Here is a 14,427-nt window from a genome sequence, read left to right on the forward strand (position 1 = left end):
AGCTTGAAAAAGATTTGAATTTGTATCTTTCTAGTGTCTTTAATCAGTTTGTTTGTTCGTTGTACAGGGCCCCCCCCCCATCAGTGAAGCACATATAAGCCTCCCCTCCTGCCCTGTTATGCCCCTGTTCTGCCTACTTCCGGGTCCAAAAGGACCCATGTGCCAGCATTTGCGTGTCAATTGGATGCACCTATAATGGTCGCCTCCTGTATATATATATTGCATCCCCCCCCCCCAAAAAAATGAGCGTGTCAGGGTAGCATACAATGGTTCGCCTTCCTTGAGTTTGCCTTCTCTGCAATCTCATGGAATATGTTTGGCTGAGATAAGAGTGAGTGGCTGACTTCATAGCTGGGTGGGGACTTGAATGCAGACCTGGTCTGACACTTTAACTTCTTGTCCTGTTTTCTTTTACACACACACCTGTCTCTAAATTCAGGTAGGTAGCCGTGTTGGTCTGACGCAGTTGAAATAAAAATAAATAAATTGTCCATTAGCACCTTAGAGACCAACTAAGTTTGTTCTGGGTATAACATGCACGTGAAAACTCATACCCAGAACAAATTTAGTTGGTCTCTTAAGGTGCCACTGGACAATTTTTTATTTACCTGCCTCTCAAAATTGCCATGACACGTTTGGTGCAATACAGCCAATACACTTTTCCCCCCATCAGTCCTCCTTCAGTTTGTTGGCTTTCCCCCCGTGGTGAACCATTCCTGAAACAACTTATAGTTTCCCCCTCTTCTCCCCACGGTTTGCAATTGGTGTTGTTCAGCTGTCTAAAAAAAGGGGCTGGAGTTTCTCTTTAAAGTGCCTTTGGGTGGCAATATGGAAATACAGTGGTACCTCAGGTTACATATGCTTCAGGTTACAGACTCCGCTAACCCAGAAATAGTGCTTCAGGTTAATAACTTTGCTTCAGGATGAGAACAGAAATCGTGCTCCAGCGGTGGGGCAGCAGCAGGAGGCCCCATTAGCTAAAGTGGTGCTTCAGGTTAAGAACAGTTTCAGGTTAAGTACGGACCTCCGGAATGAATTAAGTTCTTAACCCGAGGTACCACTGTAGTTCTTGGTGCAGCCTTTTATCCCCTTTGTTCCTTCATTCCCCACCCACTCCCTCTTCTCCCCACAGCTGATTCACCTGGAGATCAAGCCTGCCATCCGAAACCAGATAATCCGCGAGCTCCAGGTGCTTCACGAGTGTAACTCTCCATACATTGTGGGTTTCTATGGCGCCTTCTACAGCGATGGGGAGATAAGCATCTGTATGGAGCATATGGTAAGTGTTGTTTTTCTCTCCCACCTTCTTAAGCAAGACAGATACCCTGTTCAGCACCAGTCAGAGCATCAACCTCTGACTGTAGCTAATCCTTCCATCTAGGGCATGCAGTAGCCGCATAACGTTCTTGCATTGAATGTGTAGCAATTCTTGTGTTTCCCTCTGGGTTTCCTCATTGGCTGCTTGTTGCGTGCCTGGCACTCCATGTCTTTTTAAAAAATTCCGCTCTTAATTATATAACCCTGAAGATGTTCCGGGGGGGGGGAGGGAATTAAAATCCTAGCTGCCAGCACCATGTTATTTTTCTAGAAGCAAGCCTTGCGCAGAATGAAGAGAATGTCTCTGATTTGCAGACACCAGCAATAACCTTGGGGGGCTAAAATAGGGGCCAGTGTGTTTTCCAGTCTTGACTCTTGCTTATACCTGTAACCAGGTTCTTTCGCCATTTGATCAAGCCATATCTCTCCCCTTCTTGTAAAGGTCTTGGGAACCTTGTGGGAGTGGCTATTCACATATGAACCTCCCTGATGCTTAAGGTCAGCTGGGGAGGCCCTAATTCAAGTTCCAGCTTGTTCAGAGACCAGATCAGTTTCTGCAAGAAGTGGTGTCTTCTCAAATTGCCGTTTCAGAGGTTTGGTATGCACTTCTGTGGGCTGTATTTGTGATCTCTCAATACATTCTGCAGACAAGAGCGAACTTTACCTTGTCAACTTTTTTGTGAGGCAAGATCAGGGCCATCTGTTACATTCTCTCTCTTTCAGATTGTGCATTTTTAGCTTTGTTTAATTTAAGAATCGTAACACAGCAGAGATTTGTATAAAGTAATGTATTCTGTGGGCAAAGTGGATAAAATAGAATGTTTGAGAATCGTCCTGGCTTGCTTACATGTCTTCAGTGTTGTGAGGCATTGATTTAGTGGATGGCAAAGGACGCCGGTGCTTTATTTTATTTTCTTAAGATATGTGTCCCACTTCTCAATCAAAATAATGGCCAAGATGGCTTACTCATACACATATATGCATACACAAGTGGGTTTCTTTTAATGATAGGCAGAACTAAGATCAGCTATGAAACAAAGGTCAAAATTAGTCCCTTCATTCTGTTAAGAGAAAGAGATATAATAATAATAATAATTTATTATTTATACCCCGCCCATCTGGCTGGGTTTCCCCAGCCACTCTGGGCGGCTTCCAACTGAATATTAAAAACAGTACAGCATCAGACATTAAAAACTTCCCTAAAGAGGGCTGCCTTCAGTTGTCTTTTAAAAGTAAAATAGGTGTTTATTGCCTTGAAATCTGCTGGGAGGGCGTTCCACAGGGCAGGCGCCACTACCGAGAAGGCCCTCTGCCTGGTTCCCTGTAACCTTACTTCTCGCACAGAGGGAACCGCCAGAAGGCCCTCGGCACTGGACCTCAGTGTCCGGGCTGAACGATGGGGGTGGAGACGCTCCTTCAGGTATACAGGACCGAGGCCGTTTAGGGCTTTAAAGGTCAGCACCAACACTTTGAATTGTGCTCAGAAACATACTGGGAGAGAACGTACTGGGAGAGAGAAGCATTTGGCTTGTAATGAGGTAACTTGGGTGCCAGGCAAATACACTTAGGATGGATATTCTGTATTCGGAAATGCCACAGCAGAAAAAAGCAACACCCTTGTTCCTGCCAGCCACTTGCCTATCCTGAGGGTGAGGTCAGAGCCTTGCTTGCAGATCTCTACAAATAGGCCGGTTCTTGCAGTAGACATTGAGAGACGTTGGCCAGTTGTGTCAACCGTAAGGCAAGTGCAGATCTAGTGCAGGATCTGGCAGCGAGAGGGGGGTCATCTCCCTATTGCTTTGGTTCCTTTTACATAGTTTACGGGAGCTGCTGCCATTTGAGAGCCAGTGTGGTGTAGTGGTTAAGAGCGGTAGTCACGTAATCTGGGGAACCGGGTTCGCTTCCCCGCTCCTCCACATGCAGCTGCTGGGTGACCTTGGGCTAGTCACACTTCTCTGAAGTCTCTCAGCCCCACTCACCTCACAGAGTGTTTGTTGTGGGGGAGGAAGGGAAAAGGAGATTGTTAGCCGCTTTGAGACTCCTGAAGGGGAGTAAAAGGCGGGATATCAAATCCAAACTCTTCTTCTTCTTCTTGGTGACTTGTTCGGTGGTCACTGGTATGCTATGAATTCTGCATTTTGCCAAATTTAAGTGACACAGAAATAATATGCTGCCTGAGCCACAACGGGCAACTGTTATTAGTAGTAATGGTATTAGTAGTAATAGCAGCAACAGCATTTAGACCAGGCATAGGCAAACTCGGCCCTCCAGATGTTTTGAGACTACAATTCCCATCATCCCTGACCACTGGTCCTGTAGGTAGGAATGATGGGAGTTGTAGTCCTAAAACATCTGGAGGGCCGAGTTTGCCTATGCCTGATTTAGACTTATCAGTTGCTTGTTACCCAAAGGTCTCCAAGCAAACCACAACACATATAAAAACATAAATACATTATACCATTAATAAGTTATGCAAAACATTAGCTAAATAGTAAACAGATTGATAGGGATGCGGGTGGCACTGTGGGTTAAACCACAGAGCCTAGGGCTTGCCGATCAGAAGGTCGGCGGTTCGAATCCCCGCCACGGGGTGAGCTCCCGTTGCTCGGTCCCTGCTCCTGCCAACCTAGCAGTTTGAAAGCACGTCAAAGTGCAAGTAGATAAATAGGTACCGCTCCTGCGGAAAGGTAAACGGCGTTTCCGTGCGCTGCTCTGGTTTGCCAGAAGCAGCTTAGTCATGCTGGCCACATGACCCGGAAGCTGTACGCCAGCTCCGTCGGCCAATAAAGCGAGATGAGCGCCGCAACCCCAGAGTCAGCCACGGCTGGACCTAATGGTCAGGGGTCCCTTTACTTTTAAACAGATTGATACAGAACATCAACAATTCATGGAACACACACACACACGCACACACACACAAAGATGCAAAAACAACCCCCCTTAACAACCACAGGAAGTTTTAGGGGCCTGCTAATTGCAGAACTAACTCGGGTCAGTCCATCTGACGCCTGGGAAGCAAGGTCAGCCTTTACCTGTTGTTGAGTCACAATTGAAAATGCCCTTTCCCTTGTCACTGTGCGGGAAAAAAGTGTCAAAAGGTCCCCCTTCCTGAGGAAGTATACTGATTCGAGGTATAGAAATGCTTGAGAAGAAAAGTTTCAATTAGTAAAATCTGGCTGCGGCTGGGGAGTACGTACACCATGTACCTTTGCACTATGCCTGTGTCTGGGGAAGAGATGGGTTAGCACACTGCCTTCATACAGGAATGCCTGGCTTGCGCGGGGTGTGAACTGTGGTTATGGCCAATATCTTACTTTATGTCAGCTGGTCTCTTTTCCTCTGAGTTTAGGATGGAGGTTCCCTAGATCAGGTTTTGAAAGAAGCCAAGAGAATTCCTGAGGATATCTTGGGGAAAGTCAGCATAGCGGTGAGTATGCTGTTGCCTTCCTCTTAAGAAAAAAAAAAAAAGCTTGTTTAAAGAAAATAGGCTCAGCTTTGCGGCATTCGGGAGCCAAAATGTTTGAGAACTAAGCTGTTCAAAAACCAAAGTACAATTGTATTAGCAGCTCAGTTCTGATGAAGTAGAGAAGGATAACAGTTCTTTCCCCCCCTTGCTTACAGGGTGTCTAAAAAACAACCAGTTGCCTTCGTACTTCTTCTCTAAATGAAAGGCGTTGCATGAATTATTTTAACAATAATTAATAACCACTTTTCAGGAACAAAGGTTCATCGAGTTTGTCGGCTGCTCTTCCTTACCTTAAACTGTTGAAACTGATCAGGCAATAAAAGTGAAACTCTTGTGATGGTTTTGAGGGCTCCCTCCTTTAACATGGAAGAGAACTTCCCCAAATGGAGGGGGGGGGAATTGCCTTTATCAAATGTCAGTCCTGCTCAAGGTTAGGCCCCTTTGATGGACATGACTAATTTGGCTCCATTAATTTCAAGGTGAGTGTCAGTCAATCAAGTGGATTAGGTGACCAAACGCAGGTTATAGTCAAAGGAGAACAAAAAATGGGCAATGATGGATGAAAAAGCAGGGCAATTGTTGAGGTGGCAAGACCCAAGCATAGATCTATAGTGGGGGCTCAGAGAAACGTAAATTCCCATGAAAGGTTCTGGCCCAAACAGAATGAAATGAGAGGGGAGGAATGGGGAAGGAGCAGAAACATCAAATACGTCTGCCCCCTCAAGCCCCACTCAAAATTTTGGAGTGGGAACCTGAACATAATTGGATCTGGTTATTTCTGGACCAGCCAGTATGGTGAGAGGGAACCAGTCAGTCCATGGAGGGAGAAAAGGTGGTACAGCCTCCCTTCCTCTTTTGCAATCTGTTGCATTGGCCAACACTTGGCAGCCTTTGTCTTCCTTGATCCAGAAGAGCCTGATTTCCACCCTGCAAAGCCTTCAGCTTTCCAAATCCCCATGGCACCCTGACCTTTTCCTTCTCCTCTCTTCTCCTCTTCCCCGCCCCCGCCACATCACCAGGTTCTGCGAGGATTGGCTTACTTACGAGAGAAGCACCAGATCATGCACAGAGGTGAGTGAGCAGCTGGAAGACAGGGAAAGCTCTGCGAGGGTCTTTTGTGCTGAGGGAACCCAGATTCCACAAGCGCAGTGGACATACGTAGACTTGGTTTCAACGCTTACTGTGCTTCGAGGCGTTGACTTTGCAAACCACTCTCTTTCTGGAGCTCCATTTTGACTTGATTCAGGCTTGGAAACAACCAAGCAAGCACCGTCGTGCCAGAACATGCCAAGGATTCCTTGGTTACATCCCACTTGCTCTCTACGATTAACAGACAGGAGGGTATCTGAATTCCACATTCATTTGGACATCAGGAATAACGGGGCCTCAACTGAGTCCTGGGAGCGAGATTGGGAAGGGTGGGTTCTAAGCCGTTTTGCTCCAGCTGTATGTGTGATTCGAACAATGCCAGTACTTCCATGAGTGTTGGGTTGAGGTACAGTTGCCAGGAGGCCATACTGATTGGCAGCAGCTCTCAAAGGCCTCTCTCCCACCCCTGCCACTTTCCATTCTGAGTTGCTGGGTGTTTATCTTTGAAAAGGCCCTGGTTGCCAGACTTCAGTGCTTCCAAAATTCAATCAGACGCAGCCTTCCTAGGTGTCCTGCTGCCCTCCAGGTGTTCTCAGACTCCAACTTCCATCAACCCCAACTAACTTTCCCAGTGGACAGAGATGATGGCAGAAGTAGTCTGACAACATACGGAGAATACCAGGTTGAAGAAAATTGTTGAATAGCCATGATGGCTAGGAAATTGCATTCATTCATTCGTTTTCATTAAAAACAAAAACAGAAAGCTGAATGCTCTGAGGGTATGTAGAACCTTCACCAAGGGCTCTCCATTGCTTGAATTGCACACACTCTGAATTTCCCCTCCTTTCAGTCTTTTCTCTCAAAAATCTATTTTCAGATGTGAAGCCTTCTAACATCTTGGTGAATTCCCGGGGAGAGATTAAGCTCTGTGATTTTGGAGTCAGCGGCCAGCTCATCGACTCCATGGCGAATTCCTTCGTGGGCACTCGCTCCTATATGTCTGTAGGTCCCTTTGCTGTGTTTGTTGTGCCACCTTTGGTTTGTGTGTGTGTGTGTGTGTGTGTGTGTGTGTGTGTGGTGTGTGTGTGTTTTGCATCAGAAGTGGGTGGCTCCTAAGGTGATAGGTTTGAGCAGCACCCAGTTGGGGGCTTGGAGAACCGGCGGCCCCCACCAGGTGGCATTGGACTCTCATCAGCCCTAGTTCAGCCCAGCCCAATGGATAGGGATAATAGGAGTTGCAGCCTATAAAGTCCAACTAATGGGGTTTCTTAAAAATTAAAAAATGCCCCCCTCCAAAAAACCCCCAAACTCTAGTAGTTATGTTTTTAAGCTTTTCTCCCCAATCCAAATGGGCTGTGGATTCCCTGCCTATGGATTTTATTTTCATAAGGACTTTTTGAGAATTGAGAAGGATCTGTGGAAGCCCCGTGGTGTTTATAGTATGCTGTAGGTGAAGATGGTTGAAGTTTGTCAGCTCAAGGCTGTCTAATAAATGGCGGGTAAGTTCATTCGGAATGAATACGATAGTACTAAAACAGAGGTGGTGAAACAACAGCAAAGTGTGGATTGGGTGGACAGTTGACCCACAGGGGTTCGGTTTCAAGGGTAATATATATGCACGGAAATCGTGTAAACCCCAAATTGTGTTACCATAATTGGAGCCACCCCATGGCTAGCCAGTGTATCTTCTATAAGGCAGATGGGGAGGGGAGGAGAGGGAGAGAATCTTTGGCAGCCCCAGAGCTGCTTGGCACTACAAAAACAGGTTTTAAGCTCCTGGCTTTGCTTCCTGCGCTAGGCATGCCATCTCTGTTACCGCTGGGGGTGCTCTCATGAGATCGCGCAGGATAATCCAACTTCCCACAGGATCCCGTAGGTGCACCCTCACCTTCCCCACATGTCGTTAGAATCACGCAAGTTAAAATATGCTTAGGATGCGGGCATACTGTATTGGCGGGGAGAAGAGAGTCATATTTAAGAACACTTGCCATGGTTACATTGCAATAAGCAGAAACAGCGTGCTGCTGAGGAATACAAATAGTACCGCCAACGTTAGTGATGGACGATGCAAAGTAAGAGGTTCTTCACTGACCACTTAGGGGGTAAAATTAAACGTCCTGATCCCAAACTGTAGTGCAGTTCCCATTCTTAATATTTGCTTCCGCAAAGGAAAAAGAAGAAAGGAGGTCTTTTCAGTAACTGGCTATGATGATGGGTTTCTTCTTTGGGTGGTGAGTTCTTCTGCCTTTTTACAGGCATTGCAATTCTGAAAGCCCGGGGCCGCCTTAATTCCAAAATTCTCTTTATTTCTCAAGGTCGCCCACTCCTTCATCCGGACTAGGCAACAGGCTGCAAAGTACCATTTCAAGTCAGGCTTGAGGTTGGTTGTTGTTCAAGCCTGAACTAACCCACCTCTCTTGTTTTGACCGCTTGCAGCCAGAGCGCTTACAAGGTACTCACTATTCGGTCCAGTCCGATATCTGGAGCATGGGCCTCTCTCTGGTGGAGCTGTCGATTGGAAGGTATCCCATCCCTCCGCCAGATGCCAAGGAACTGGAAGCGATATTCGGCCGCCCCGTGTTCGATGGGGCAGAAGGGGAATCTCACAGCATCTCACCACGGCCCAGGCCCCCAGGACGCCCTGTTAGCGGTAGGCATTGTATGAGGACGGGGGGGGGGGGAGAGGTGTTGTTGACGGTCAGGTTTTAGTCACTGGGACTTGTTTCCCAGTGCAGGGTGCAAGAGCGAAACCGGGTCTGATCGCTCTAGGTTCGCGTTGCCAAGTTAATTTGGACCAGACGAAGGAGCCCTGACAGCGGCCTCCCGAAAACCTCTGTGAGGTCTTGAGGCAGTTCAGTGTATTGGTTAGAGCAGGTGTCGGGAGCATCTGCCCCTCCCCAGTGTTGCTGTATTATTATTATTTACTGGATTTATATACAGTGGTACCTCAGGTTACATACGCTTCAGGTTACAGACTCCGCTAACCCAGAAATAGTGCTTCAGGTTAAGAACTTTGCTTCAGTATGAGAACAGAAATCGTGCTCTGGCGGCGCGGCAGCAGCACGAGGCCCCATTAGCTAAAGTGGTGCTTCAGGTTAAGAACATTTTCAGGTTAAGAACGGACCTCCGGAACGAATTAAGTACTTAACCTGAGGTACTACTGTACTGCCCTATACCCAGGGGTCTCAGGGCGGTTCGCAGAATAAAATCAAGGTATAAAACCACAATAATAAAAATTAAAACAACAACCCAATAGCACCCCCCTCCCTCAAAAAACACATTTTAAAGGGGCATAGGATGTAAATCGGATCAACCAAGGGCCTGGTTAAAAAGGAATGTTTTTGCCTGGCGCCTAAAGGTGTATAATGAAGGCGCCAGGCGAACTTCCCTGGGGAGAGCATTCCACAGACAGGGAGCCACTGCAGAGAAGGCCCCGTTCTCATGTTGCTACCCTCTGAACCTCTCGAGGAGGAGGCACCTGAAGGAGAGCATCGGAAGATGATCTGGGTAGGTTCATCTGGAAAGAGGCGGTCTTTGAGGTATTGTGGTCCTGAGCCATTTCAGGCTTTATAGGTCAAAACCAGCACTTTGAATTGGACCCGGAAACTAACCAGTGCAGTCGGACCAGGATCGGTGTAATATGCTCAAACTGTCTTGCTCCGGTGAGCAACCTGGCAGCTGAATTCTGCTGAAGTTTCCGAACTGTCTTTAGAGGCAGCCCTATGTATAATTCATTGCATCAATCTATATTGCTATTTCCACCCTGGTCATGCTTGCTAGGACTGATGGAAGGTGTAGTTCAGCAACATCTGGAGGGCAATAAACCTCCAGTCAGCCATAAAGGTCACTAGGTGACTTTTGGCCCATCACTATCTTTTATCCTAACCTACGTAAAAGTGGAGGAAGAATGAGATCCTTGAAAGAAAGCCAAAATATAAATGTATTAATGGTAGAGGTAGCTTGCCCCCGTCGCCCCTAATATCTGGTAATAGGAACTCCCTGCCCTCAAGCATAGGGGGTTGTATGCAGCTAACTCCTACTCAGAGTCAGTCTCTTGAAATTAATGGACCTAAATTAGCCATGTCCATTAAAACTGAGCGAATCTGTTCTGAGTAGCCATGAATAGAAGGAATAGGTCTAATTTAAACATGCCTTGAGGGCTTTTTTTAATAGTCTGCTCCGCTCCCCAAACGGACGTTGCACACAAATATTATAGCAACCACAAATCATAAAAAGGTATAATGTGTACAGCTTGCGTCAGTAAATTCAGATTTAATAATCAAAAGCCGACCACAGTTACCTGTGCCGGAGGGAATTTTGCGGGCCTTCATGTACAGATCTTAACCACTGGCTAGAGTCACTTCAAAAATTTCCTTTCCTTAATGGCTGTGCAAACAAAGTTGCCAGTTAGGCAGCTCTTTAAGTGTAAATGTACTTTGCTTGATTAGCCAGGAGAGAGCTTGGTTTGGGTATGCTTCCAATTGAGACAAACCCATGCAATATAATGCATCATCATAATCATTATTAATTGGCTTATTTATATGCCACATTCTTCTACAAACCTCTCTCGTGTTTACTCTTGGCCTTTTCCCTGCCAGCACTGGGGGCATCTTATGTCCCTGTCAAGGTAGTATTTTAAGGCTCCTGAGCAGCGCATCGTTTGTAAGATTTCCTCCCAAAGGGTGTGTGTGAGAGAGAGGCTAGGACCACCTCCAATTAGACAAAGAGCGAACACAAGTTGGGTTGCAGCCAAAGCCTTGTACAGTGGTACCTCGGGTTACAGACGCTTCAGGTTACAGACTCCGCTAACCCAGAAATAGTACCTCGGGTTAAGAACTTTGCTTCAGGATGAGAACAGAAATCGCGCAGCGGTGGCAGCGGGAGGCCCCACTAGCTAAAGTGGTGCCTCAGGTTAAGAACGGACCTCCGGAACGAATTAAGTTCTTAACCCGAGGAACCACTGTAGTTCCGCTTCTGCAGTGCGACTCCACCTTCTCTTCTTTCCCCAGCACAGCCCCCCGATCCACTCTGGGGGGTCTCCCCACCCTTCAGAAAAGATATTGAGGGTGCCAGGTGGCACACCCCCCCCCCCCATTCAGGGGAGAGGATGGGGAAGTTCAATTGCAGAAGACCGCTGTTCCAGAACTGCCGTGTTCAATGCAACCCTCTTATTCCACACCGTCATGGAGTAGGAGAGCTTGGGGGGGGGGGTTCATATCTGACAACCAATATGCCTCTTTGGTTTCAGATGGCACATGGGTAGGTAAAGGTAAAGGGACACCTGACCATTAGGTCCGGTTGTGACCGACTCTGGGGTTGCGGTGCTCATCTCGCTTTATTGGCCGAGGGAGCCGGCATACAGCTTCCGGGTCATGTGGCCAGCATGACTAAGCCGCTTCTGGCGAACCAGAGCAGCGCGCGGAAACGCCGTTTACCTTCCCGCCAGAGCGGTACCTATTGATCTACTTGCACTTTGACGTGCTTTCGAACTGCTAGGTTGGCAGGAGCAGGGACCGAGCAACGGGAGCTCACCCCGTCACGGGGATTGGAACCGCCAACCTTCTGATCGGCAAGTCCTAGGCTCTGTGGTTTAACCCACAGCGCCACCCATGTCCCTTCATGGGTAGGTAGATTAGTCTAAAAAAGGGGTCAGCAAACTTTTTCAGCAGGGGGCTGGTCCACTGTCCCTCAGACCTTGTGGAGGGCTGGACTATTTTTTTAAAAACTGGATTCCTATGCACACTGCGAGGGGGGCAAGTAGTCCTCCTCCTCACCCACCCCCAGCCACCTTCTCGGTTTGCCGCCTGCCTCATTCACTGAAGGGCTGGCGGTGGTGGCGTATCCATTTAGCGTTCTCCCAATTTTCTTACACCACAGCCCCCAGTACACATCATCTCTCTTCCTAAACCCTCATCTAGCCAGGCAGCAAAAGCCTTGTGTGCGTCGTGACAAATGCTTGTTGACGGGGAGCTGTTAAGTAGCGCAGCTTTCCCAAGTGCGCTGTCCCCAGGAGAAGGCTGTATGGTTTGTGTCCGTACGTTGCACATACGCACCACCGTTGTGTGGTGTCCAGCCAAGTTTTACTCCGAGCAGAAGATAAAGTAAAGTGCAGGTATAAACATGAAGAAGACCTGCAGAAGGGACATGGAAAAGACTTAAGAGCCTCGGATAGAAGGTCACCAGGTTGATGGACTAGATGGAAGGGATAGAAAGGACTGATAAAACCCGAGACCAGGAAGAAGAGATGATGGATGAAGATTGGAAGAAAGTTTTAAAAATTCATTTAGAAAATCATTGTAAAATTAATGAGTATTAGAAAAATGTTGGAATGAAACTATTTGGCTTTAGTAGAAATGTTAAAAGGAATTATGTATAAATAAGTTTTAAGCTTTAGGGCTTTTCATGGTAAGATAAGGTTAAAATAAATTAAGGTAATTTAATGACAGAATATAGTGAAAGATGGAAAGGATTTGCTGAGATAATTAATAACTAGAATACAAAAAAGGGAGGTGTGAGGAGGTCGATGCAACAAGTTAACGAAAGATAAAGATTTGGGAATATTGGATTTGTTTTTAAATTTTTTGTTTATTTTTGTTTTTGGTTTTGATGTATTGTGTGTTTTGTTTTTTCTTTTTTTTCTTTTTATTGACTTGTATTGTTTAATTTCTCTTTTTGTCTACCTTTTTTCCTTTTCTTTCTTTTTCTCTGTAATTTTAAATTCTCAATAAATATCATTTAAAAAAAAAAAAGTTTTACTCCGAGCAGACCTGTTGAAATTAATGGGCGTAAACTTAAGTCATGTTCGTTCTTTTCAGTGGGCCGGCTCTGAATAAAACCTAGCAGCTTGGGTGGGGCCAGTTGGTCACACAGCCAGTGTCCAGTGCTTGCTCTGACTCCACTCTCTTGGTTCCTTTTTGTTCATGCAGGCCACGGGATGGACAGTCGACCTGCGATGGCTATCTTCGAATTGCTGGACTACATAGTTAATGAGGTTGGTGGCTTGAAGAGACTCTGTTAGTTTTTGTGGGTTCTTTCCCTGCATAGTTTTAAAAGGGGTAGGGGTGGGGGTGGGGACAGAAACAGTACCCAGACACATAGAGCTTAATATTTCAAAGCTCTCTTAATAATAATAATAATAATTTTTTATTTATACCCCGCCCTCCCCAGCCAAGGCCGGGCTCAGAGCGGCTTACAAGCAATAATAAAAACAAGATGAATGATTACAACTTAAAAACAAAAATAAAATACAACATTAAAATAATGGAACATTAAAATATTAAAATGTAGCCTCATCGCAGGAGGAGAAGGAAAAGAAAAAAGAAAGAGAGGGAGGGAATCAAATTGGCTCCAAGCCAAAGGCCAGGTGGAACAACTCTGTCTTACAGGCCCTGCGGAAAGAAATCAGATCCTGCAGGGCCCTGGTCTCATGAGACAGAGCGTTCCACCAGGCCGGAGCCAGTGTTGAAAAGGCCCTGCCTCTGGTTGAAGCCAATCTAACTTCCTTAGGGCCCGGGACCACTAGGGTGTTGTTATTTATGGACCTTGAGGCTCTCCGTGGGGCATACCAGGAGAGGCGGTCCCGTAGGTACAAGGGTCCTAGGCCATGAACAGTCTTAAGCCACGAACAGTCTAAAAGAAGCAATATATCAATTTTTTAAAAGGTGCAGTGCAAAACCAATGGAACAGCAGTATCAAAACACAAAAGTAAATAAAGCTGAAATTCTGAGGACTCAAAAGCAGAGTCCAGGCTTATAGGTCAGGGGAAAGCCTGTGCGATAAGGTAAGTCTGCACAAGATGCCTGAAGCAGCTGGTGTTTGCCACCTTGACGTGTGGCAAAGGGAAAGCTATTCCATAGAATGGGGCAGCGGCAGAAAATCCCCGTTTTCGGATCTCCGCCCTCACAGAATCCAGGGCCTGGTTTAATACCTGGCTTCTCGAGCAAGTAAACCCACATGCCTGTCTAGGAAGGCTGGCAAAAGTTGACGTGTTTGGGACACGGGTGGCGCTGTGGGTTAAACCACAGAGCCTAGGACTTGCCGATCAGAAGGTCGGCGGTTCGAATCCCCACGACGGGGTGAGCTCCTGTTGCTCGGTCCCAGCTCCTGCCAACCTAGCAGTTCAAAAGCACGTCAAAGTGCAAGTAGATCAATAGGTCCCACTCCGGCAGGAAGGTAAACGGTGTTTCCGTGCACTGCTCCGGTTCGCCAGAGCTTAATCTCTCCCTGTGAATTCACCAAGATTGGCCGCATGACCCGGAAGCTGTACACCGGCTCCCTCGGCCAATAAAGCGAGATGAGCGCCGCAACCCCAGAGTCGGCCACGACTGGACCTAATGGTCAGGGGTCCCTTTACCTTTAGCAAGCTGCGTGAACTGCTGCCTAAATAATATTGCTTGCTCCCAGCTGTATGTGCATGGGTAGGAGACCCTGTGGCCCCCACAGGGACATTGGATTCCAGCTTCTATCGGACCCAGCCACCACGGCCAATGCCCCAGGGATCAAGGGAGCTGTAGGCATCAACGCCTGAAGAGCCACAGGTTCCCCATGCCTGCTTG

General features: G+C 47.0%; 2 protein-coding genes and 1 long non-coding RNA gene across 3 annotated transcripts in view; 2 read left to right on the forward strand and 1 right to left on the reverse strand.

Moving 5' to 3' along the window:
• The window catches only part of TNFAIP8L1 (TNF alpha induced protein 8 like 1), a 166,871-nt gene extending 158,005 nt beyond the window's left edge, over positions 1-8,866 (forward strand). The window contains exon 3 of the transcript XR_013981183.1: positions 8,824-8,866. The gene's annotated coding sequence lies outside the window, so the exon portion shown is untranslated. The remainder of the gene's footprint in view (positions 1-8,823) is intronic.
• MAP2K2 (mitogen-activated protein kinase kinase 2) overlaps positions 1-14,427 on the forward strand; it is a 37,481-nt gene that overhangs the window by 11,597 nt on the left and 11,457 nt on the right. The window contains exons 3-8 of the mRNA XM_080989092.1: positions 1,133-1,279; positions 4,667-4,744; positions 5,803-5,854; positions 6,750-6,874; positions 8,309-8,522; positions 12,799-12,863. Of these exons, the coding sequence (XP_080845218.1) occupies positions 1,133-1,279; positions 4,667-4,744; positions 5,803-5,854; positions 6,750-6,874; positions 8,309-8,522; positions 12,799-12,863 (681 nt within the window). The remainder of the gene's footprint in view (positions 1-1,132; positions 1,280-4,666; positions 4,745-5,802; positions 5,855-6,749; positions 6,875-8,308; positions 8,523-12,798; positions 12,864-14,427) is intronic.
• Positions 2,537-14,427, reverse strand: part of LOC308467582 — a 31,325-nt gene continuing 19,434 nt past the window's right edge. Inside the window, exon 2 of the long non-coding RNA XR_013981238.1 lies at positions 2,537-2,823. This is a non-coding gene — a long non-coding RNA (uncharacterized lncRNA). The remainder of the gene's footprint in view (positions 2,824-14,427) is intronic.

This window comes from Podarcis pityusensis (genome assembly GCF_964106645.2).
Source record: "Podarcis pityusensis genome assembly, chromosome: 18".
NCBI classification, from domain to species: Eukaryota; Metazoa; Chordata; class Lepidosauria; order Squamata; family Lacertidae; genus Podarcis; species Podarcis pityusensis.